Source organism: Astatotilapia calliptera, chromosome 5, assembly GCF_900246225.1.
Source record: "Astatotilapia calliptera chromosome 5, fAstCal1.2, whole genome shotgun sequence".
NCBI classification, from domain to species: domain Eukaryota; kingdom Metazoa; phylum Chordata; class Actinopteri; order Cichliformes; family Cichlidae; genus Astatotilapia; species Astatotilapia calliptera.
The window spans coordinates 2,331,769-2,354,268 of NC_039306.1; the positions used below are offsets into that span (position 1 = coordinate 2,331,769).

The 22,500-nt window shown below is 47.8% G+C and overlaps 1 protein-coding gene across 2 annotated transcripts in view; it reads left to right on the forward strand.

Moving 5' to 3' along the window:
- grm7 (glutamate metabotropic receptor 7) overlaps positions 1 to 22,500 on the forward strand; it is a 166,553-nt gene that overhangs the window by 95,312 nt on the left and 48,741 nt on the right. For both annotated transcript variants that reach the window (XM_026166574.1, XM_026166575.1), the window contains exons 3-5: positions 749 to 884; positions 1,612 to 1,766; positions 13,858 to 13,995. In XM_026166574.1, the coding sequence (XP_026022359.1) occupies positions 749 to 884; positions 1,612 to 1,766; positions 13,858 to 13,995 (429 nt within the window). The remainder of the gene's footprint in view (positions 1 to 748; positions 885 to 1,611; positions 1,767 to 13,857; positions 13,996 to 22,500) is intronic.

Below are 22,500 nucleotides of genomic sequence, written 5' to 3' on the forward strand. Positions count from 1 at the left end.
CCCGGGCTTCTGACAAAACAACCCGGGCTTAAGCCCCGTAAGCCACCCCCCCGCTCCGCCCCTGCCCTGAATGTGACTATAACTAACATCAGACTCAGACAAACTACTGAAGGGAAAGTAAATATGTTTTCATTGTTTAATGTGAAATTATTGCCAGTGTGGTGAACGTGTCACATTTTATCTTACAAAGCTGCTAAAGCTGATTATTGATGACTGCTGGTGGTCACAGTGACGAGGTCATCCGTGATTTATTTACCTCTGAGATCACATCAGTACTGAACACCTGCGTCTCGTCTCAGCTGATGAAATGCTGCTAATGAGCGACTGTCATTTGTTTCATGGTTCGCTGCTCGGTCGCTTGGGTGAGCTGAAACGGTGGAACAAACGTAAGATCTGAAGCTTTCCTGACGGCGTGGCGAGGAGAAGAAGAGCTCCGGCTGAGCGTTTCTCTGTCAGTGACATTTATTGAAGGCAGCCTGCAGCTCTGACACTGTTAAGGCGACTGTGCGCGGAGATGTCGGCGGTTTCGTGAAATGTCAGGAGAGCAGAGTCCTCCTTCTTCTTCTGCACTTTCGTCCTCTCAGACTTTAACCTTTAGGACGAGCTCGGGGCCAAACCTCTAATAACGCTGTTTCTGAAAGGTTAAAGCCATTGCCGATAAAACGGATAAATTATACTTTTTAAGGCTGCTGCAGTTCAGGAAGCTGATGACTCTGAGTTAATTGTGCCCTTTGTTTTGTCTGCTCAGGTGGAATCTGTATCGCTCAGTCCCTGAAGATCCCTCACGACCACAAACCCTCCGACTTCGATAAAATCATCCGCCAGCTGCTGGACACTCGGTACGCCAGGGCGGTCATCCTGTTCGCCTCCGATGAAGACATCAGGTAATAACCCTGCTGAGGTAACGTGCAAAAGTTAAATACGTGACCTGAATCGTCGTCTTCAGCTCAGGATGAGAGAAAACGTCAGGACTGTGTTAGTGCCAGCAAACACAATGCTACGTTTTTCCTTTGCTATATTTAATGTATTCAGATGGATTTTTATTGGATGCTCAGCACATCAGGACTCTTCCAGCCGTACCCTCCATCCACTGAGAGGAAGTAAAAATGTTTGGGATAATGAGCACGACCCTGAGGGAGGAGCTCCTGCAGCTGACCCGGGACACGCTGGAGAGGTTACATCTCTCGGCTGGTTTGGGAACGCCTCGGTGTTCCTCGATGAGCTGGCGGGAGATTAGACTGCCGCCCCGTGACGTGAGCCGTGTTCATGAGTACCCACCATAAAATACTGAGGTTAAGATCAGGCTGAGGAAAACTCGACATCAGTCAGACACTCTGGTGTCTGCAGACTTCTGTTCCCCTGCGTTTCCACAGTCTTCTTCACTCACTCTCCACCTCTGACTCAGCGTCTCCGTTGATCAGTTGCTCAGATGGAGCTCGTAGTCTTCAGCATCTTTAGGAAAGCCTGAACTAATCAGATAAGGTCCTGTAGGTGCAGCAGGTTGGTGGGTAACGACAGGTTAGGCTCTTTAGTGACCCTGTTGCTCCAGGACAGGTAAACTGATGTGGAAGCTAAAGTGTGGGTGGGGTCTGTGACTGCTTTCTCACGCAGGGGCATCCTGAACGCCAGTAAGCGAGCGGACCAAGTGGGTCATTTCCTGTGGATCGGCTCCGACAGCTGGGGCGCCAAAAACAGTCCCATCCAGCACCTGGAGGACGCCGCGGTGGGAGCCATCACTATCCTGCCGAAGAGGGCCACCATCAGCGGTAAGTCCGTCGCCGCTTATGGTTTCACGTTGCTCGTCTTTATGAGAATATGTGAGTGTAAAGTTCATCAGCTCGCTGCTACATGAAGGAAAGGAGAACTTGGTTTTCTGTCCTCGCCGCTCGCTCTTTTTCCTCCACGTCTGCCTGAATAAGCAGAACTTCAGAAAACTCAATCGCGTCGGGAACGCTCGCAGTCTCACTGGGTTTGCAGTGACACCAGATCGCTCAGGACTCTTTTGATGATTATTATTTTGTCGTCATTATTCTGCTTCTATCAGCACGGAGAGCTTTACTAAAGACCTCTGCTGCTCTTACTTCCTGTCAGACGAATAAAGTTTCACTGCGGCCTGAAAGTCGTGAAAACGTTCTCTGTAATGATTTTAAAGACATGACGACAAACGTGTTGATGCAGAGCTGCAGTCCAAAGACGTTCATGCTTTTGAATTTATAGAAAGTTTCAAATGTGTTGTGTTGGCATAAAAATGATTTCACTTCCTGTATTTCCTCTGATGTCACAGTGATGATCTTTTTTAAGCCCAATAAAGTCGCCGTCTGCAGGAGTCGGCTGAGGCTGGCTGTAGTTACTGTCGCAGTTTGAATTGTTTTATTCTGTCAGTTTGAGACGCTAATAAAAAGTCTCAGGTTTGATGTACACGGACACGCCGCTCACAGTTAACCTTAAACAGCTTATCCAAGGACACGTTTGCTTTTACTCTCCACAGTTTGATTAATTAAAGCTGAATGAAACCTTTAAGCAGACGGTTTGTTTGAGATATAATTAGTGTCACTGAGTCAAAACTAAAACATGTTTGTGTTTCTGTGACTCGCAGGTCACAAAGCGAACTTATTTTGAAAATCCCGACCTCTTCCTTTGTGTCAGAGTGTTTTTCTGAACTCTCTTCAGAGGTGTGACACGCAGAGAAGCGCCGCCATCGTAACGACGCTGAAACCGCAGATCAGAGGAAACGTAACGAGACCGCGGCCGACCTCCTCATCGGCGCTGATGACAGCGTTTAGATTACAGCGCGCGTCGTAACTACAGACGGCGGCGAGCGCGGCTGTCGTGTCAAACACAGATGGTGACGGGGATATACGGCGGCGGGTTGTTGTGCCACTTCAACGCTCTGACTTCAAATAAAGCCTGAGCTCTTTGTTCTTTTATTCTCGCTGCACTAATACTTCTGTCAGGAGGCGAACGGAAGCAGCGTTCCTGCTCGCGTAACGTCGCTCTGACCTTTTTTCTGCTGCCAAACACGAGCCGGGCAGACTCGGGCTGTCACCTCGGATCTGACGGGAGGTGCTGCGCTCATAAATTCTGCGCTCTGATGACTGATTTATGGAAATGGGGGTTTTCTGAGCATAAAGGCACTCGCAGAGAGCACTGCAGCGTAACGAGGGGCGGGGTGAGTCAGGTTTAAGGGCATCAGACCCATTACACCAGAGGGCACGCCGCGAGGAGCAGGAAGAGATGGGGTGATGGGGAGAAATTTAGCTTTATGATGAGAGTCACAGCCAGATTAACCTTCTGCACAAACCTCATCAGCGGCTGCCTGTGAAGTGTGCTCTGAGAGCAGCGTTTACATCACCCGCTGAGCCTGTGTGTTCGGGCTGAGCTCTGAGGGTGACTCAGCCTCACCAACAATACTCAAACTCCGGAGATTATGACTCTCAAAGTCCTTCTACAGGTCTCAGAGCTGGCTTCATTGTTATACTGCGACATTAACTCCAAACGGAGGCATGCAGGCCAGCGTGCATGGATGGACGGTGACGTGTTCACCCTCTCCGGGTTATCCGGGGCTCCGTCAGAATTGGTGCTTTTGTGAGGGCTCGCGCTGGCAGACAGTAAGTCGGGCACTAAGGTCCCGGCAGGGCGTTGAGGTGCAGAGCTCTCGGAGCAGCCAGGCAGCAGAGGGCGCACGCTTCACTGACCTCTTGTCTTTGTTTTTTGCGGATGATTCAATCCTGGTTTCAGGATCTCCAACTCGTGGCTGGCTCGCAGCTGAGTGGGAATCGGCTGAGGCGGCGGCGGCTCTCGGCTGGAAAAGGCTGGTTTCTGGGTCACCGATGAGTTTCTGCCTCAAGTGGAAGAGTCCACGTGTCTGAGGGTCGGGAACAGATGGGGTCATCTGATCCCACCTGCACACTGGTGAGCGTCGACTTACTGATCGGCACGCCTGCCCTCACCTGCGGCCCGTGAATAACGCCTCAGTGTGAGGAGCGCCGTCACTCAGGGGGAGTTTAGAGTAGATGCTGCTCCTCTGCATTGAAGGAGACGGCTGCAGGGAGATGCAGGAGGTGCTGAGGAGAGGGAGGTCTGGGCGTCTCAGTTGGACGCGTTGATGCTGCTTCAGGTCCAGCTGCACAGACGTGTAGATCATGGCGTCGCTGCCCGTCTGTCCTCGGCTCATCCAGGTGGAACAAACACGGTTTCCTGCCGTCTGTGAGCGACTGAAACATTTAAGTAGCGGCGTGCTTGTTCCTGTTTCTGCGCTCTGATAGGTTACGTCTGATTTTAACGCAGGCCTCTGTCCGACTTATAGACTTGTCCAGACAAATGTGTGCAGTGACAGGAGCCGTCCTCATTTATGCAGACATCGCTTTGCTGCGCACGCTCTACCTCTGCGGCCTTCCCTGTCACACCGGCTGATATCGCATACATGTTAAAGACACTGAGGCTGATTATGAATAAATCAAGACCTCATTTCAAATCTGCAGCCAAGTCTGTGTTTCGGATCCTGGACGGAGGAGGTCAGCTTGGCTTTGATTTATTGTCTTTTTAGGTCTGAGAAAATAAATCCAGCTATTTTCATGTGAAACGTGGCGCTGCGAGCCTGAACGCAGCCCTGCTTACTGTGCGCGATAATTGCTGAGACTGAACCCAAGAGAGGAAGTGAGACAGAGGGGGGGTGTGGAGAAGAAAAGGTTTTAGTGAAAACACGTCGGGAACAAAGGCGAAGCAGAAGAGAAAGTTGAAGATGGGGTAGAATTAAGCTGCAGGCTGTGAAGTTTCCCCGTGACAGAAGATGCCTGCTGAGTCTGCAGTCTCCAGCCGGGATGGATCCACTTCCCAAACTCAGTTACAGCTTCTAATCCACAAATCTGAGCCTTTTAATGTCACACTGGAAAACTGGCCAAGCCGCCGAGTCTGCAAAAACCTGCAGGTGACGCATTCAGTGTTTCCCACCTGAACAGGTAAAGTTCAGTTCTTATTGCTGTGAACTGACAATTGGGCCTGTTTGCCACCAGACCGTCACTTGGATGTCTGGATCTCAGCAGGGAGGCGGAGTCACGGACAGGAAACGGAGGCTTCAGGGAGTCACTGAACCGAGGAGGCATGAAGCAGCTCTGTGCAGTCCAGGAGACAGAGGTCTAACTGCAAGAGAGGAAATTATGCAGCGAGGAGCCTCCCTCCAACTCCTCCACCTCCTCCACCCTCCCACTGCTCTCCAGCTCCAGCCTCTTTGTTTGAAGAGCTGCCGGCTCCAGCGTGCCCATGTGTGCACCAGAGATGGGAGGATGCGGATTTTAATCTGACTCCATGTTTAAAACATGATCAGCATCCGCCAAGACGGATGTCCTCCCTCACACCGCCAAACGCAGGAAATAACTGCGAGCGCAGCGTCACACAAATGGCGCTTTTGTTGTGATTTGGCGCTATATAAATAAAATTGAATTGAAAACAGAGGCAGGTGTAATATTTGATCAATCGATACTGCAAAGATGAAGTAACTAACACAGAACACGAAGTAAAAGAGCTGTGACGATGCACTTTACAACAGATTTTAGTCTCCGAGGGTCATCATGGTTTTTAGTGTTTAGAGACGGCGATCTTATTTTAGAGATACCTGGGACGCCTCATTATTAGAGGTCCTAATCAGACGCCTGAAACACCTTCACAGCCTCCCTTTGATGTGGAGGAGCAGCAGCTCTTCTCTGAGCACCTCTCGCCCTCTCTAAAGGAGAGGCCAGCCTCCCTCAGAAGCAAACTCACTCTTCTATCCAAGATCTCGTTTTCTGGGAAGATATCAAACATCCAGAAAAATCAAGTCAAGCCAGTGGTACAGTACACAGTGAAGCGAGCCCGCGGTGCTATGACAGACAATAACACAGGACGTGTGCAAGTGTGCAAAAGCTGCAAAAAAACAAAGACGGTGCAGCAGAAACGTGCAACAACTGAGAACCCGACCACAGCATCACCAGCACTGATAAGAGCTCCTCTGTTCCTACAGAAATAACTCATGTGCATGCTAAAAGTTATTATATCCATATGACTGCACTGCACGCTGTTGAGATTAAGCAGGAACTATAATGTGAGTGGGTTGAGCCCAGGACAGCACAGCCTGACTCTGCAGGGACTGGTCCCACTGCAGGCCGAGTCTGTGGCTGCGCTGCCTCCGTGTCTGTTTCCTGGACTCCTCAGTCAGCGGGATGCTCTGTGGCAGCCCGTCACAGCCCATTCCTGCGGCTTTGCTCGCAGACGAAACACTAATCTGACAAACGGCAAAGAGATGGGAGGAGGAGACGTTTAGCCGCTGACACTGATCAGGCTAAGCATCCTTTCTCCTGCTTCACACCAACATTCGTCTCCAGTCTCTCCACCCACCACACCACCCGCCTGCTGCATTTAGAGAAAATATCCACCTTTTGAATGAACGTTATTATCTGTGTTGCACATGGATATGCATGTGCTAAGACATGCATTATTGCAAATGCTCGTCTGGATGCTGCTCATCATGATTTCGTCCCACCAACACTGAAATGAAAGTCAGTTCAGCTGCTACTTTGTTTTACTGGATCTGATGGGAAACACTGGAGCAGCGGTCAGCAGCTTCCCACCGAGGATGTGGAAACCAGGCCGTGTCTCGCAGTCAGGCTGTAATAGTCCCAACCCACAAATCCACCTGCTTCATGGAGGATTTGGTGGATGGAGCCTCTTGTTGTTGAAAGCAGCTCCACTGAGGCCTGCAGTCAGTCTGGTTGTGCCGTGTGCTCTGCCCTCCACCTCTCACGCCGCTGCTTTCCTTTCACATTAAGGATTAGTCTTATCTTAAATAAGGGCATTAAACTACTTTTTCCAATTGTTTTTCCCACTCGAGGCGCGGCTAAGTAAGGGCGCTAATTGTCATTTCTCTGTTGCCCCGGCAGCGGTTTTGGCTGCGACTCAAGCCGCTGGCACCCTGTTTTCATTTAGGCCATTAGAGCTGGAGCTTGGCTGCAGAGGGAGCTGTGGCCCCACGTGGCCTCGGCTTGTTTGTCTTCTTTGTGCTTTCTGGATGATTTTGTGCACTAACAGCACACTTGTTGTAGTTCGTGTGAGATTACAGAAGACTGAGCCCAGAGAAGAAATGCACGCTGCTGCAGGGAGGCGTGCGCATCAGCACCGAGCCTCTGCGGAGCACCAAATACTACAAATACCACACGCTGACGTCGTTTAACCAGACACACAAAGACGAAGATGTTTCAGCTGAGAGAATTTTGTGAGCTGACAGCGAGCCCGGAGGACACAGCGTCAGAATCCCAGCTCCTGATTGGTCAGTGAGCTTGGGCTCAGAGGCGGGGTTGGAACTTCCTGTTCTGTGTGTTTTTTCTGAATATGGATTTATGGATTTTTACTTCTCTGCATCCCTTTATCGTCTCAGAGTTTCTTCCCTCTGGCTTCACTTCCTGTTTTATTGTGAAGTTTAGCTCTTTGTGTGATTGTTTTTCTCTGGTTTTGCGTCCTGCGGTGTTATTGTGCTGCCCTCAGCAGCGTCTGACAGGCGCCATTAACTGCTGTGTTTGTAGTTATTGTCTCAGGTCCTTCGGCCTTCATCGTTTGGGGGGTCTGGCTTGTTTCCCAGCATCCGTCTTCCCTCCTGTTAGATGCCGTTGAATCCTGACACGTGTCTAACTCCCCCACAGGACCTGGTTTCCTTGCAGCGTCGTGGCTCCGCTGCAGAGACTTCTCTGAGTTTTCTGATCTTTTTCTTTCTTCATGCGTCAGGTTTTGGTTCTCTTTTCAGGCCTTGATCCAAACTCCAAAATCTGCGTATTTGAGGTTAAAAGCAAATAATTTCAAATGTCATCTCTACTTAATTATGAAGTCAGTGTTAGTCTGTATTGGTTTCTGCTTTGCTTTTATGTCCCTGTTTTATTTTGAAGGTTACTTCCTGTGTGGAGTTCTGTTTGAGTTCGTCCTCTCTTGCTCTTTGATTGACTTCTCCGTAGCTTTGTCTTCCTGTGTCTCAGCCCTCGTTTCTTTTCACACCTGATCAGCTTCTTTAGTTTCAGTCTGAACTTTCCCCATAAAGACGACGTTTCGTGACCTCGCTGTACCCAGTGAAGCTCCTCAGCATGTAACAAGGACGCGGTTCGATGGCCGTTACGATAGTTTCTGGGTTGTTCCGACCGGGTGTCCACAGACCGCCTGCCTGGAGTATGACAGAAGCCTCTCAGTTCAGACCTCCTGGTCGGATGTCGAGGGTTAAAGCGTTCACGTCTTTGCTCCTGCACAAGAAATACATGCTCGGAAAATTTTCATAAAGCGGCGTCGGCATCCATCAGTGTGTGAGGAAGAAAGGAAGCTGGACGGGTTAAAGAGGAAGGGCAGCAGAAAACACAGACTGCAGTTCACACACGGCGAGTGCGTGACGTTCAATATTCATGGAAACTGATCCAAATGACCACAGACTGTAGATAAAAAATGGCAGGAACATCCAGAATACAAAGATGCACCTGTCCATGGTCCGAGATCAGCAGCAGGCTCCGCCTCCTGGAGTGACACCGTCTGAGCCGCACGCACACGCTGATGGCCGCCTCGTGTGGTTTTACCTACGAGAGGACAGGTGTGACACACCGAAGTGTTCAGGCCGACGGGGTTCCTGCTGATCCTTGTGCCTCGTGGCAGGTGAGCGCACTGGAGGAGTCAGAGGGCGTGGTTAAAAAGCTGTTTTATTTGTGTGGCAGAGAGTGAGCGTGTGCAGTGGACACAGTCCGGCTCGATGTTGTCCAATCGATGGCTCCGCAGCAGCGAGTCAGACTCCCTCCTGGCTCTCCTGCATGTGCTGTTGCTACGTGACGCCTGAGAGGAAGCGCAGCAGCGCAGGACTGTCAGCAACAGTGATCCCGTTATAAGCGGCGTAGTTGAGCGTCTCGTTTAAACACGAAGCAGCGCTGAAACACCAAAGCTGCAGTTCCTCTAATGTCCACTAGGGCTCAGGAAGTCTCACCTGACTCACCTTTTAGGTGAGCTGCAGGTTTTGGAGCTTGGTTTTTCAGATCCGAGAGTTTTGCTGCTGCTTTACCTGCACAGGTGCCTTTAGCCTGAACGTGACTCGGTCGTACCAGGAGAAGACGTCCAGGTCGGGTAACAAACGCCCGCGTGTCTGCTGCAGGCTGCTTCACATCGTTTGATAAAATTATCCAAAAAGTCCAAAACTCAGGAAAGAAACGCTGACCTGGAGCTGTTTACCGAGTGCGCGGCACAAATGAGCTCCTGCAGTTTCTCATACATTTAAATGAGCTTCAGCCGGACCCCTGTGTGCAGCAGCGCCCCCTGGTGTGTGGAGACCACCGCCTGCAGCATGCATACAGGCTGCTCATTAACCCGCTCTCAGGCCCGTGCTGGAGAACTGCTGAGCAAACTGATGTTAAAATATGGCATAAATGTGCATGTGTTAGCCGCTCGCTGCACTCCTCGCTCTTTCCGGTTTCCAGAAACAAACTCCCAGAAAACATCTGCCCGACCTGCCGAGCACAGGAGGCAGACGTGGCGAGGGAGAAAGTCTGAGTCTAATGATGCGTTTGAGGGAGCATTTATCTGATTTTTCCTTGATTTCATAAGCGCCGCATCAGCGTCTCTGTTACAGCGACGTGTGTTTGAGGGTCTGAGTGCTGCTTTGTTTCGATGTCAAAAACAAAACGAGCCATAAAAAAGGAAAAAGCAGCGTGACTCAGTCACGCCAGCGACTGTAAATCGGTGGGATGACGCGTCACGCGGCCGGACACGCCGTACATCGAGCTGTCAGTGAAGTCTGTGACCCAGAAAATCTGAACAAGAGCAACAACAACAAATCTCTGAAGCGTCTCCCCGTGTGTCCGACACAGCGGTGCTGCTGTCAGACTGACGGACTGAAGCAAAATCAGGCGAATTCTCAGGCAGCTTCTGTTAACATCTCTCCTCTCACCAGTAAATCCCGCCTCCAGCATGTCCTCATTTCCTGTTTTGCTTCTCAGTTTCTTATTTGAAGCACAAACTTCTGAATCCTTTCTGTTTACATTCATTATTCATCGTTTCAACAATGGAAAAGCAGACTTCTTGAAATAGACGGCACAGCTGTCCCTCTGCAGCTCGCAGAGACTCCAAGTGCCTGTCAGTCAGATACCCTGAGAGTCGCCATCACGGCTGTCCTACTTTGAGCTTCCAGGCTCAAAGCTTCAGTCGCAGCGAGGAGAAAATCCTCCATCCGTCACAGTGTGCAGACGCAGGACTTCAAGTGATTTCACTGACTGATGCTGGACGTCTGCAGAGCTGCAGAGAGCGCGTCCACATCCAGGCCCACGGGAGAAAAACTCGCTTTCCTGGACGCTCTGTGCAGGCACGCTCGTGTTCGGCGACCCCTAGTGGCCAAAAATATGAAACCAAAACGTACAACTGATCCCAGAGAGCCGAGCTCCGATCACCTGGCTCAGGTGTGTTTACTTTCGTTATCTGCCAAAACAGTCACATGATGTGTGAAACCACGAACTGCTGCAGTCATGCAGAAACGAGCAGGCATGGGGACGGTATGGCGCAGATACAGTGTCACGGTGCATTCACACCGAACGCGACCAGAGCGTCAGGTTTACATGTCAATGGAGGAGCGCGACGAAGCGAAACCTCAGAAGCAGATCTGCGTCACGAAAACGCTTTTCTGCCTGATCCGCGCGACCAAGTAGCGCGACTGACACATTTGAAGCGCGAAGTAAAATACGCGCTGCAGTTTTTGTGTTGCATTTTGTGCATTTGTGCTTATCGCGTCTACCGCTCGAGTTGGAAAAATCTGAACTCCCAGCACCAAGTCACACCACAACAACCAATCAGGAGCCTGGTGACGTGATGCTCTGACCTAGGTCAAAGGGGCGGGTCCAGCCAAAGCCCTTCATTCTAGCAGTCAGTAGTTTTCTGACGAGGCAGCAGCAGAAACAATGTTTCTCCTCCTCCCTGAGGCTCTTCCACTGTAAGCCTCTGTAAATACTTATGTTTTATATATTTATGTTTAATGTTTTCATTTTAATATTATTTCTAATACATCTTTGTAATGACTAATGTGTAAGTCTGATTCTGATTGTGTCAGGATGGCCTCACAGACCTGCAGAGGTCACGACCCTAATCCCAGGCTGTCAGGAATTATTACAATGAATGCGTCACCTGCCAAGGACGTCTGAGCGGTATGGGTGACGGACGGCGAGCACGGAGTGAAGGCGGCTCTTATGGGAAGCAGGAGATGATTAAGTGCACTTTTTTAGATAAAGGACTCGTCTCCTTATGACTCCGTTTCCGGTGATTGTCGGGCTGTGAGCGGTGGAGACAAAGCCACCAGCAGAGAGACGAATGAAATCTGACTCCACTGGTCTGCAGACGTTTTACCCCGTTGCATATCTTAGTGTTAGCATGCATGCGTCACAGGAAACGCCAGCTTGTCTCGACTGAGCTGTTCACTCAGTCGAGGAACTAAAAACACGGGTGCTAAAAAAAGCTTTGCCTTCAAAGTAGAGATGGCACGATACCACTTTTTTATGTCCGATACCGATACCGATATCATAAATTTGGATATCTGCCGATACCGATATGAATCCGATATGGTGTTTTTTAATCAACAAAACTGTTTTTTAAATATCTTGCTGCATTTTGTATAAGTTCATACTCAAGTTTAAAACAACAACTACACTAAAGCTATTCTGTTATACCTGTATACAAAAAAAATATTTCATAGTTCAGCAATACTGATCAATCTAATAAACTTAAACCTACACCATCCTCCCTATTCTGGTATTTTAAAGAGTACTTAGCATAAATATTAAGCAACCTAACTAATAGGGTTCCAACTCCCAGCAACAACAAAAATAAATAAATAAAAAATAGGGAACCACCCCTCACGCTCCACCTCATGATGCTTAATCGACGTAATCAACCTTAATTTGATGCAGTGTGAAAAAAAATGCACAGAAATCAATTATTTTTCAAGAAATATTAAATAGATTCAACATCTTTCTTCAACAAAATTGCAGACTGCACAGATGGTACCTTCCCAAAGTAAAAAGTACTATAGCTTACTAGGGTATATATATTAGACTTAATAGTTACTATATACAGTAATGGACTTCTATTCATTTTACATCAAATTAAAACTTTGGGTGTCAGATAATTATTTATTAAAAGCTTGACATTTTAAATGAGAATAAGAAAGAAAAGTATGTCTTTGTGCCCCCTTTTCCCTGTTAATGCCCTATCGGCCCCCCTGGCTAAACTTTGCTAGATCCGCCCCTGCACAGTTACCAGTGTCAGCTGTAGAAAAAGATCCTGGTGTAGAAAGTAATATTAAATACATTCTAACAACAGCTTATCAAGCTTAAACGTGCTGCTGTTGTTCAGCCGCTGGTTTCCTCTTTCTGGTGCAAAGTGGGCCAAAAGCAAACAAGAGACACGGACTCGCGACAGAAAAGCCGATCAGCTGATCATTTAAGCAGTTTCACGATTGAAGTAGCAGCAAGAAGAGGCAGTCGCTCATTAAGCTTAACGCAGGAATGCTTTACAAACATTCAGAGATGGACTTACACACTTGCTTTACTTCTCTCGGGATAACTTTGTCGGAGATGAAATGCCGGGTTGCTAGCGAAGCTCCAAATGCTATCCAGACCACAGACAGGTCCCGCATGCCACAGCCGCTCTATCACGTGATGCATACTGCTCCGACGTGCTAACGTTCTGAGGTGAGTTACGGCGTGTTGCAAGTTTTGTGAGGTGCTTTCGTGATATTTAATGGATCGGATTACATTTTTTATTTTTCTCCGATATCCGATCCAGTAATTTAGGTCAGTATCGGACCGATACGATACGTAATATCGGATCGGGCCATCTCTACTTCAAAGTAAGTGTTGCACCTTTTGAAATGTATTGTTGAAGCATCGATGAACAGCTTTTACTTTGAAGGTGCCTGTGTATGCGTTATCCCGTTTCTCCTCCGCTTGGCTCACGGCTAGCGATGGTTAGCGACATGTCACGTGGTCAGTGCCACGCCCTCTCAGCCTCCAGGAGCGTGGAGTGCACTCCGCACCTGCCCACGTTGTGTTGTTGTGTGTTGTTGTGTGTTGTTGTGGCGCGCTCTCATCGGAAGAATTCCAGCAGCAGATGCACGAACAGGTCGCACGCATGGATGATAAACGTGCTGCCAGCTTCCTGTCACAGCACCTGTTGTGATGTCAGGTGGTTGTTATTCGGATTATTTTGTCAGTATATGAATAAAATTCTGTTTTTGACCCGTTTCTTGTTTTTCAGTGATAATCTCTTAATTTGCTTATGCGATTAGAAACCTACGCACCACCCTCCTCGGCTCTCGGGGCCTTTGTGATTTGTGCAAAGGTTACACGGTTGGAGCTATTTCTGGTGATCCGCAGCTCCGTTTCTATTCATCCCGGTGGAATTCCCTTTCCTGCCAGGAATGTTATTACCATATGTGAGGGTTTTGTTGTTGCTGCGGTCTTGGCGTGTGTTCGGGCAGCGTTACACAACGTTGTGAGCTCTTTAAACTGGCAGGAAGTTGTGGAAAGAATCTTTGACGGGTACTTTCTTTATCTACATTAGCTCCATCCTGAGCTGTCGAGTTGTTCCTGTTGTTTTCTTCGACAGCAGCAGAATGAAGTGTTTCCTGAAGAACTCCCCTCTGACAGCACTTTAGATGGATTACATAAAGGCCTGATTAAAATGCAGCACAGATGAGCAGATAAACACTCACATACATTAGGAAACACGTCCTGTTTGCTTTGAGTCTTCGTGCTCGAGTGCTCCGGGCTGTCGCCGCCTAATGAATCAACCTCTGTTTTGTTTTCCGACCTGCTGCCGGATGTCTTTCAGGGTTCGATGCCTACTTCACTTCGCGGACTCTGGAGAACAACAGGAGGAACGTGTGGTTTGCCGAGTACTGGGAGGAGAACTTCAACTGCAAACTGATGAGCTCCTCCAAGAAGGACGAGAGCAGCAGGAAGTGCACAGGTGAGCGCTGGCGCCGTTTGTTTACTGCAGGTGTGTGTGGATACAGAATAAAGGAAGCCACGCCCACCCGGGACAGGTGGAGAGCAGCGAGTCTCCATTACTCGTTTGTTTGTTGGAGGCTCCATTTTCACTTCTTCTGTGCGACAGCAGGTCTGGACCCTCATCCGTCACCGCACGGTCACAGATGCTGGGTTTAGCTACCCGCTGATTTTTATTTCTAACGCCGTGTACAATTGTTGTGAAAATGTCTCGGGAGGGTTCGGAGACTCGCCCACTCGTTTTACAAAGCTCCCACGTGGGGTTGATCCCACCACGTGTCTGATTTTAGAACAGAAAGCACGACTAATGAAGCAGATCTGAGAGTTACTCCTCGTTTTGCGTTCCGGCTTTGGGTGGAAGAACTGAAGCAGAGCGCTGGCTGATGGTGAGAGCTTCGAGGTAAAGCTGGAGAATCAGCCTCACGCAGCAGATCGTCAGAGTATCCGAGTCATTCACGGGACAGACAGCGAACGTTCCTGGGTTTGTGTTATTTTCCACAGATCTGATTGGTCAGTAGGTGGTTATTTCGTAGCTGGCAATCTCTGGAAGGTTAGGTCATGCTTGTTTTGGAACGTTAAAGCCGGCGTTCCCACAGCGTTCCCACGGCGTACGGGGCACCGGAATGCTGCTGAGTCTGGTTCTGTGGTCAGACCTGTAAGCCTCCTGCTCTTGTTCCACTGGTTGTGTTTCATTGAGCAGTGTGTTTGTGACACTCATGCTTGATTTCTTTAATCGGCTTCTTTTAATCTGTGATGATTTTTAAGGTCATATGTGATGTGATGAACTTGACATCCAGGTAAACGTCTCGCCGAATCTGTGTTTGACGCAGAAATGAAAACACAACAAACACTTCGAGCCGTCACGACTACAGCCGCCACTCTGACCCACGCCGCTCCGTCATAACCAGCTCTGACACTTTCAGCTCCTCCTGCAGATCATTCAGGAAACGGCAGGTTTAAAAACGCTTTCCCTCGTCCTGCGCGACTCTGAGAGCGACGGTCCGTCTACATGTCTAAACACAGACGTCAGAGGGAACCGCAGCAGTAAAGTGCTACAGCACAGCCTCTCACACCTGTGCAGGTCCTGGTGCAAACACACTGTAGTCTGATGAAGCTTGGAGCATGTGCACGCACACATTTATACGTGTGAGGGTGTTGGAATAAGGATGGATGGTGACTGCAGGAGGACCTGGCACTATATACATGTAGCACATAGATTTGGATAATTCAAGTAAACAGTATGTAGGGCTCACTGTGGCCCAGGTGAGGTGGCGGCGTGAGGGATCGGCGTGGCGCTCTGTGGAGACGTGGTTGTGGCGTACATGAAGGTAAAGGTGTGCAGAGATCAGAGAGCCGGGGCGATGCGGTAGATGAAAGCAGGAGTAAGACGAGTGAAGAGACCCACCGACATCAAGGCTAACGCTGCGTACCTCGGGAACCGCCTGGGCGTGTCTCGCTACTGGGCCGTGCCGTGATTGGACTCCTTAATCTGATGAACTCTGTCGCTCATCGACTCGTAGCTTTTCTCTGGGGAAGCTTTGCTGCGTCTGCAATGCTAACCAGCACCTCAGGAGCCGCTCTGGACCACGATCGATAACGCCTCGCCGACAGTGACCCGGTATGATGGTGCGAGCAGGCCCTGAACGCTAATGAACCCGTTCTATTAGGCGTATTGATCGCAGCCTCGGGAGAACACATTATCTTGTCTGACTTACTTTTCTTCCCCTCTCCGCCTCGTTGCGTTCCTGTTTCATTTCCCGCTCTGCTCGACTGATATTTAAAGAACTACACAAACACTCACAGACGAACGTTCACTTAATCTGCTGCTCGCCGCCACACTGACTGTCACACGCGCTCGGATCAGCTCCAGAACCGAACCTCCGCTCGCAGGCGGGGACCGCCTCCCGGCCGAGACCGTCCACTCCTGTCACATGACTCCGACAGGAACACTACACCAACACGGGAGCGTCACTTCCTGTATGTGACCACGTCAGAGAGGACGAGCTGCTGGTGTGTGTGAGTCTGTCTGTGTGTGTGTGTCTGTGTGTGTCTGTGTGTGTGTGTGTGTCTGTGTGTGTGTGTGTCTGTGTGTGTGTGTCTGTGTGTGTGTGTGAGTTCTCGTCCAGAGCAGCTTTGCATGACTCACAGCTGGAAATAATCCTTCTTTATGTGACACTGACCCCCGATGCAGCTCCTCACTTCTTCCTCTGTCTGAAACGAGCTGTTTTAGCTCCACCCCCTTTAGTTTGGCTGCTCCTCCAAACTGCAGGTATCCTGTCGTTAAGTCTGACGTCACTAGCCGTGTCTGGGTCTAAACTCCGCTGCAGGTCCATATATCAAACGATCACTATGGCATTACTGAGAGTTGAAAAACTGTCTAAAGTCTTTCATCTTTAATAAAATGATCAGCGTTCTGCTCTACCAGGTGTAACAATTGAGTTTAACATCCAGGCATCCATGAAAACGGAATTTATGACATTTAACAGAGTTAGAAGTTAGCAGGGAGTTAGCTCGCTAGCTTCCATCTAAATACAATATAGCATGTCCTGACTGCGGGGTTTTGGAAACAAATTCAAACGTACAGCTCTGTTATCACTTCCAACATAAATGAAGACAGAAAACTAAACAGCAGTGACGTTTGTAGGGTTACTGAAGTTTGGCTAGCTGGTATATAATGATGTGCTACGTGACCGCTAGCGACACAGCTATGTTAGCATAATATAAACAAGCTAACTTTTTTTCCACTCGATAAAAGTTAACGTGAGTGTTCTCGGTGGTCAGGAACAAATGTAATCGCATGGCAGGATGCTGTAAAAGGACCAAACTTCAGCCAGGAGAACAACTGAGATAATCCATCCACAATACGAGGTTAGTCATTCATATACTGCTGCATGGGCTGGGCTGTAGTTACATCCTAAGGTTTTAAAAACTGAGCTTAAATAAATGATTAGCGGTAATAAAAGCCGAGGGAGGTCAACAGTGATCACTGACTGTTTTAGGAGCTTTTTGAGATTAAATAGAAGAAAATACAAAACATTAAACATGTTAACAACACAAAAGCCATATTAAACGCAGACTACTTTAGGCCCGGAAGTAGGATTCGTTGCGTCATCACTTAACAACCGGATTGAGAGCATGTGGGTGGGGCTTCTGTCAGGCAGCAGCTCAGTTTAGAGTTTTGAAGCGTTGACATGAGCGTGTTCGGTCGATGCCGTGGTGAATTGACCTTATGTACATATTTGAACGAGAGGGCGGAGCAATAATTAAACCCAACACTGTAAGATGTATGAAACCGGAATTAGCTGATGACCTCAATGTTTTTTTTTGCGCGTTTCGAGGTGCCTGCTGTGGCGGCAATTCAGAGCCCTGCACCCGCTCCCGCTGCTGAACCAGCACCACTGATACTCTCTGAGCATGAGGTGAGGAAAACTCTGAGGGCAACAAACTGCAGGAAGGCAGCGGGACCAGATAGCATACCGGGACGTGTGCTAAGAGTATGTGCAGATCAGCTGACCACAGTTTTCACCAGCATCTTCAATGCCTCTCTGGCCCAGCAGGTAGTCCCCACCTGCTTTAAAACATCAGTGATTGTTCCGATCCCGAAGAACACTCGCCCAGCCAGCCTAAATGATTATCGCCCAGTAGCCCTAACATCTGTAGTGATGAAGTGTTTTGAGAGGCTCATGAAACCCTTCATCAGTTCCTTCCTCCCTCCTGACTTCGACTCACTGCAGTTTGCATATTGGACAAATAGATCTACCGGAGACGCTGTAGCACAGGTCCTGCATACCACACTGAGCCATCTAGATGAGGGATGTGGAAATTATGTGAGAATGCTGTTCATAGATTACAGCTCAGCTTTCAACACCATAGTGCCCCACACCCTCTCGGGTAAGCTCCAAGATCTGGGATTCAGTACATCTTTGTGCAGGTGGATTTATAGCTTCCTGACCGCGAGGCCACAGTCAGTGAGAATAGGGGATGTGTACTCCCATACACTCTCACTGAACATAGGGGCTCCCCAGGGATGTGTACTGAGCCCCCTTCTCTACTCCCTCTACACCGCGGACTGCACGGCCAGACACCCCACTAATTCCATTGTGAAGTTTGCTGACGACACAGTGGTGGTGGGACTCATCTCCAGGAATGACGAGACGGCCTACCAGAGTGAGGTGGATGGACTAGCAAAGTGGTGTGAGGCAAATCACCTCTCCTTGAACATCAGCAAAACAAAGGAGATGGTGATCGACTTTAGAAGACAGAGAGGAGAGAAAACTCACACCCCAATTCAGATCAATGGAACCCCTGTGGAGAGAGTCTCCAACTTCAAATACCTCGGTGTTCACATCAACGAGGACCTCACTTGGAGTACACACACGGACTTCCTCATTAGTAAAGGCAGACAGCGCCTCTATCACCTGAGGCGTCTAAAGAGGTTTAAGATCTCCAAGAACATACAGAGGAGATTCTACACTGGTGTCATTGAGAGCATTTTGTGCAACAACATCATGGTGTGGTACGGGAACTGCACAGTACAGCAACAGAAAGCCCTGCAGAGGGTTGTGCGCACAGCTGAACGCACTATGGGAACATCTCTACCAGCACTGCAGGACATCTACGCTGAAAGGTGCAGATCCCGGGCCATCAGGATCACTAGGGACTCCAGCCATCCCGCCCATAAACTGTTCAGGCTGCTGAGGTCAGGGGAACGCCTCTGTAGCCTGAAAACAAGAACAGAAAGGTTCAGGAGGAGTTTCTACCCACAAACAGTGAGACTCCTCAACCAAAAACGCAAACCGGATAATATGCTGGACAATCTCACACATAGTACATAATTCGCACTTTACTTTCTTCTTTCCTGAACCTTATCTTATCTTATCATATTATATAAGATAAGATAAGATAACCTTTATTAGTCCCACACGTGGGAAATTTGTTTTGTCACAGCAAGAAGTGGACAGTGCAAAAGTTATGAGGCAAAAATTAGAATACAATAAGAATAAATACAGTACACAACTGTACAGAATAGAATAAAATAAAATACTATATACAGTAGAATAAAATAAAATAAATATATCCATCCATCCATTCGCTACCGCTTATCCTTTTCAGGGTCGCGGGGGGCGCTGGAGCCTATCCCAGCTGTCATAGGGCGAGAGGCGGGGTACACCCTGGACAGGTCGCCAGTCTGTCGCAGGGCTAACTGCGACAGACAAAATAAATATACAATAAGATAAAAATAGAATACAAATACAAATACTATATACAACTGAGTAAAAATACAACGATGACAGAAAGGATTATTGCACTTAGTATTATGTATACTTAGTATTATATATACATTTGTACTTATGTAAATATGTATATTTTTATAGTTTTTTAAATCATTACAGTTTAGGTAAAAGTTTTTCTAGTATGTTTCTCACAGTCGGGGGGAGTAGTTTTTAGCCAGGAAAAACATTTCACTGTATGTTGTACTAGCTATAACTACATGTGACAAATAAATAAATAAAGAATAAAGAATAAAGTTATCAGCTGATGCTTGGATATCCATCCATCAGCATCCACAGACTGTATGAGAGCATCACACAGGAGCTGATTAGCGCTCATGCCGGTCGTCCTGCTGCCACACGCAGCAGCAGGTTTCCTCACTTTACAGTCAGACGTTTGTCACACCGACGGCGTTTATGGCCTCGATGTCGGCGGGGAGGAAATGAGTCATGAGAGGATACTTTGTGCCGTTTAATTTGTTCATCTTGGCAGCTGTTAGAGATTAAGAGGTCAAATTTACGGAGCGGGATTCCAGGAATCCAGGACAAACATGGCGGTGCTCCAGGTTATAGTCTGCACCCATCAGATCCACGGAGACTGAATCTGTTGTAAATGAAGTTTTCCATCATTTCCTCGTCAGCTTTAATTATTTGATCTCAGAGCAAAAGTCGAAGTTCTGATCATTTTGACTTTTTACCTTCATGTTGTAGAATTAAACATTCGACTTAAATTTTTATTTATCTCGTTTCTTTACTCTCATTTAAAATGTGTTTATTTATTTTTTTCATTTTTATTGTCCATAAGTTTTTTGCTGTATTACAAAATGAAGTTTTAATAATTCACATTGGTAATGAATCATGTTGACTCTTTTGTCTTTTTAACTTGCATGCAGTCGTTTTATGTCCCACATTAAATAAATCAAAAGTTTATTACAGCACGAGAAAAACATTAAAGTCTGAAGTTATTGTGTAAAAAAACTCAGTCCTCTATTTTTCCTCTTTCATAAAAATGAATTTTTTACTAAAAATTGAATAATTTTTTCTCCTCATAACTTTCCAGCAAATATAAGAATTATTGAGGTTTTTTTATCAAGAGGAAATTTAATCTTGGAGGTTTTTCCTCATTTATCTGTCTGTCACACACACTCACTCTCTGACGCACTCACTGGCCTGCTCCAGTCACTTTGTGGAGCATTGGACTGCCATTACCTCATAAGACTTTGTTATTACACTATCTCTTACCGTACACTACTAAATCTCCATTTGCACTATTTGCCTATTTTGCACCACTATGCCTCCTTACTTGAATATTGTATATTGTATATTGCATAGCTTTTTTTTTTTTGTTATACGTAAAATTGTATTGTATTTATTTAAATTTTTACTTTTTAATTATTTTATTTGCATTTTTCTAATCACTAGGGTTTGAGAGTAACGCAATTTCTATTCTCTGTATGTCCTGTACATGTGGCAGAATTGACAATTAAAGTTGACTTGACTTGACTTGACTTATTTATTTAGAAACAGGATATTTTCACCCATAATTTTAAACTGTGTGTTGCTTTATTATGTTATAAATATTGCAGTGAGATACAGAAGCTGAGCTGAGCTGCAGAAGCGCTCATTAACTGTGAAATCTCTCCTTTAAAACAGTTCCTTTAATGACACATTTGGCTGTTTTCTTCTTTCACTGATGTCTTCTTAAAACTGAGATGATGCACACCAGGACGCTTCCTCCCGGGAACCAGTTTTTTTAAGTGCCTCCAAACATGGTGTTGCTACCACAACTAGGGCAATTATTTGTGTTATTAACCCACTTACTCAAACTGCAGGGAGGCGAATTACAGAGCGTGAAAATGAATGTGACATCTGCTTCATATGATTTCATCCTGAGGTCACAGAGCTCCTTTGGATGAGGAGGATTCTTCTCTTGTAGAAATGACTACAGTCCAACTTTAGATCACAACTCAGCTGTGCTGCTTTTAGTACAGGCAGTGAGAAACGAACACAGACGCTGGACTTTCCCACTTTCACTGCAGACAGTGAACTAACCACAGACACTGGACTTTCCCACTTTCACTACAGACAGTGAACTAACCACAGACACTGGACTTTCCCACTTTCACTGCAGACAGTGAACTAACCACAGACACTGGACTTTCCCACTTTCACTACAGACAGTGAACTAACCACAGACACTGGACTTTCCCACTTTCACTGCAGACAGTGAACTAACCACAGACACTGGACTTTCCCACTTTCACTACAGACAGTGAACTAACCACAGACACTGGACTTTCCCACTTTCACTGCAGACAGTGAACTAACCACAGACACTGGACTTTCCCACTTTCACTGCAGACAGTGAACTAACCACAGACACTGGACTTTCCCACTTTCACTGCAGACAGTGAACTAACCACTGACCTGACTTTCCCCTGTTACAGATGTTTGGTTTTGTCAGGCATCAGTTCAGGGTGCAGGTGCATCATGGGTACTGTAGGCGCCTCTCTGGCTCTGATTTTCTTCTTTGAATGGTTTTTGGGGTGAAATGTGGAGCCTGTCGTATGTTTTGGCGTCGCTCTTGTCCCGGACAGCTCCTGAATGGCTCTCTCTCATTAACAGCCTCCGTGTTGTGATGTGTTCAGGGTCTCCTGCGGCAGGTGGTTGAAGGCTAACGGCCCGGGGTGAGGACAGCTGCAGGATAACATTGTGCCGGCGGTGCCTCTGAAGGCTGCCGTGCAGATAAGATTGTGCCAGCAGCTCCGGGGTGTGAGGTGGTCCAGAGAGGGACTCCTGTTTATGAGATAACATTGAGCTCGGCTCCCTTTGCCTCTGGCAGATAAATATGGAGGTTTGGAGAGGCGGGGCCTCGGGAGGGTTTAAGAGCAGAGATAGGACGACGCCGTCAGTCTCTGCCTGTGACCACATTATCTGGAAGCCGTGCTATTCGCTGCCGTACGTCTGCCTTCTGGCCATCCTGGGCCTCGCCACCTCTTCCTGAACAGCACAAAGACAGAAGTACAAACACCGCTGCTCCCGAGCTCCTCGCTGGTCAGCTGACGGAGCCGAGCGCTCTGAGTCGCTCTGGGCTGAGACCAAAGATCTGAGCTCCTCAAACAGAGAGAAAAGCATGAAGACAGACGAGCTAGGACGGAGACGCCTCAAAAACAAAGACGCGTCCTTTAAACGCGGAG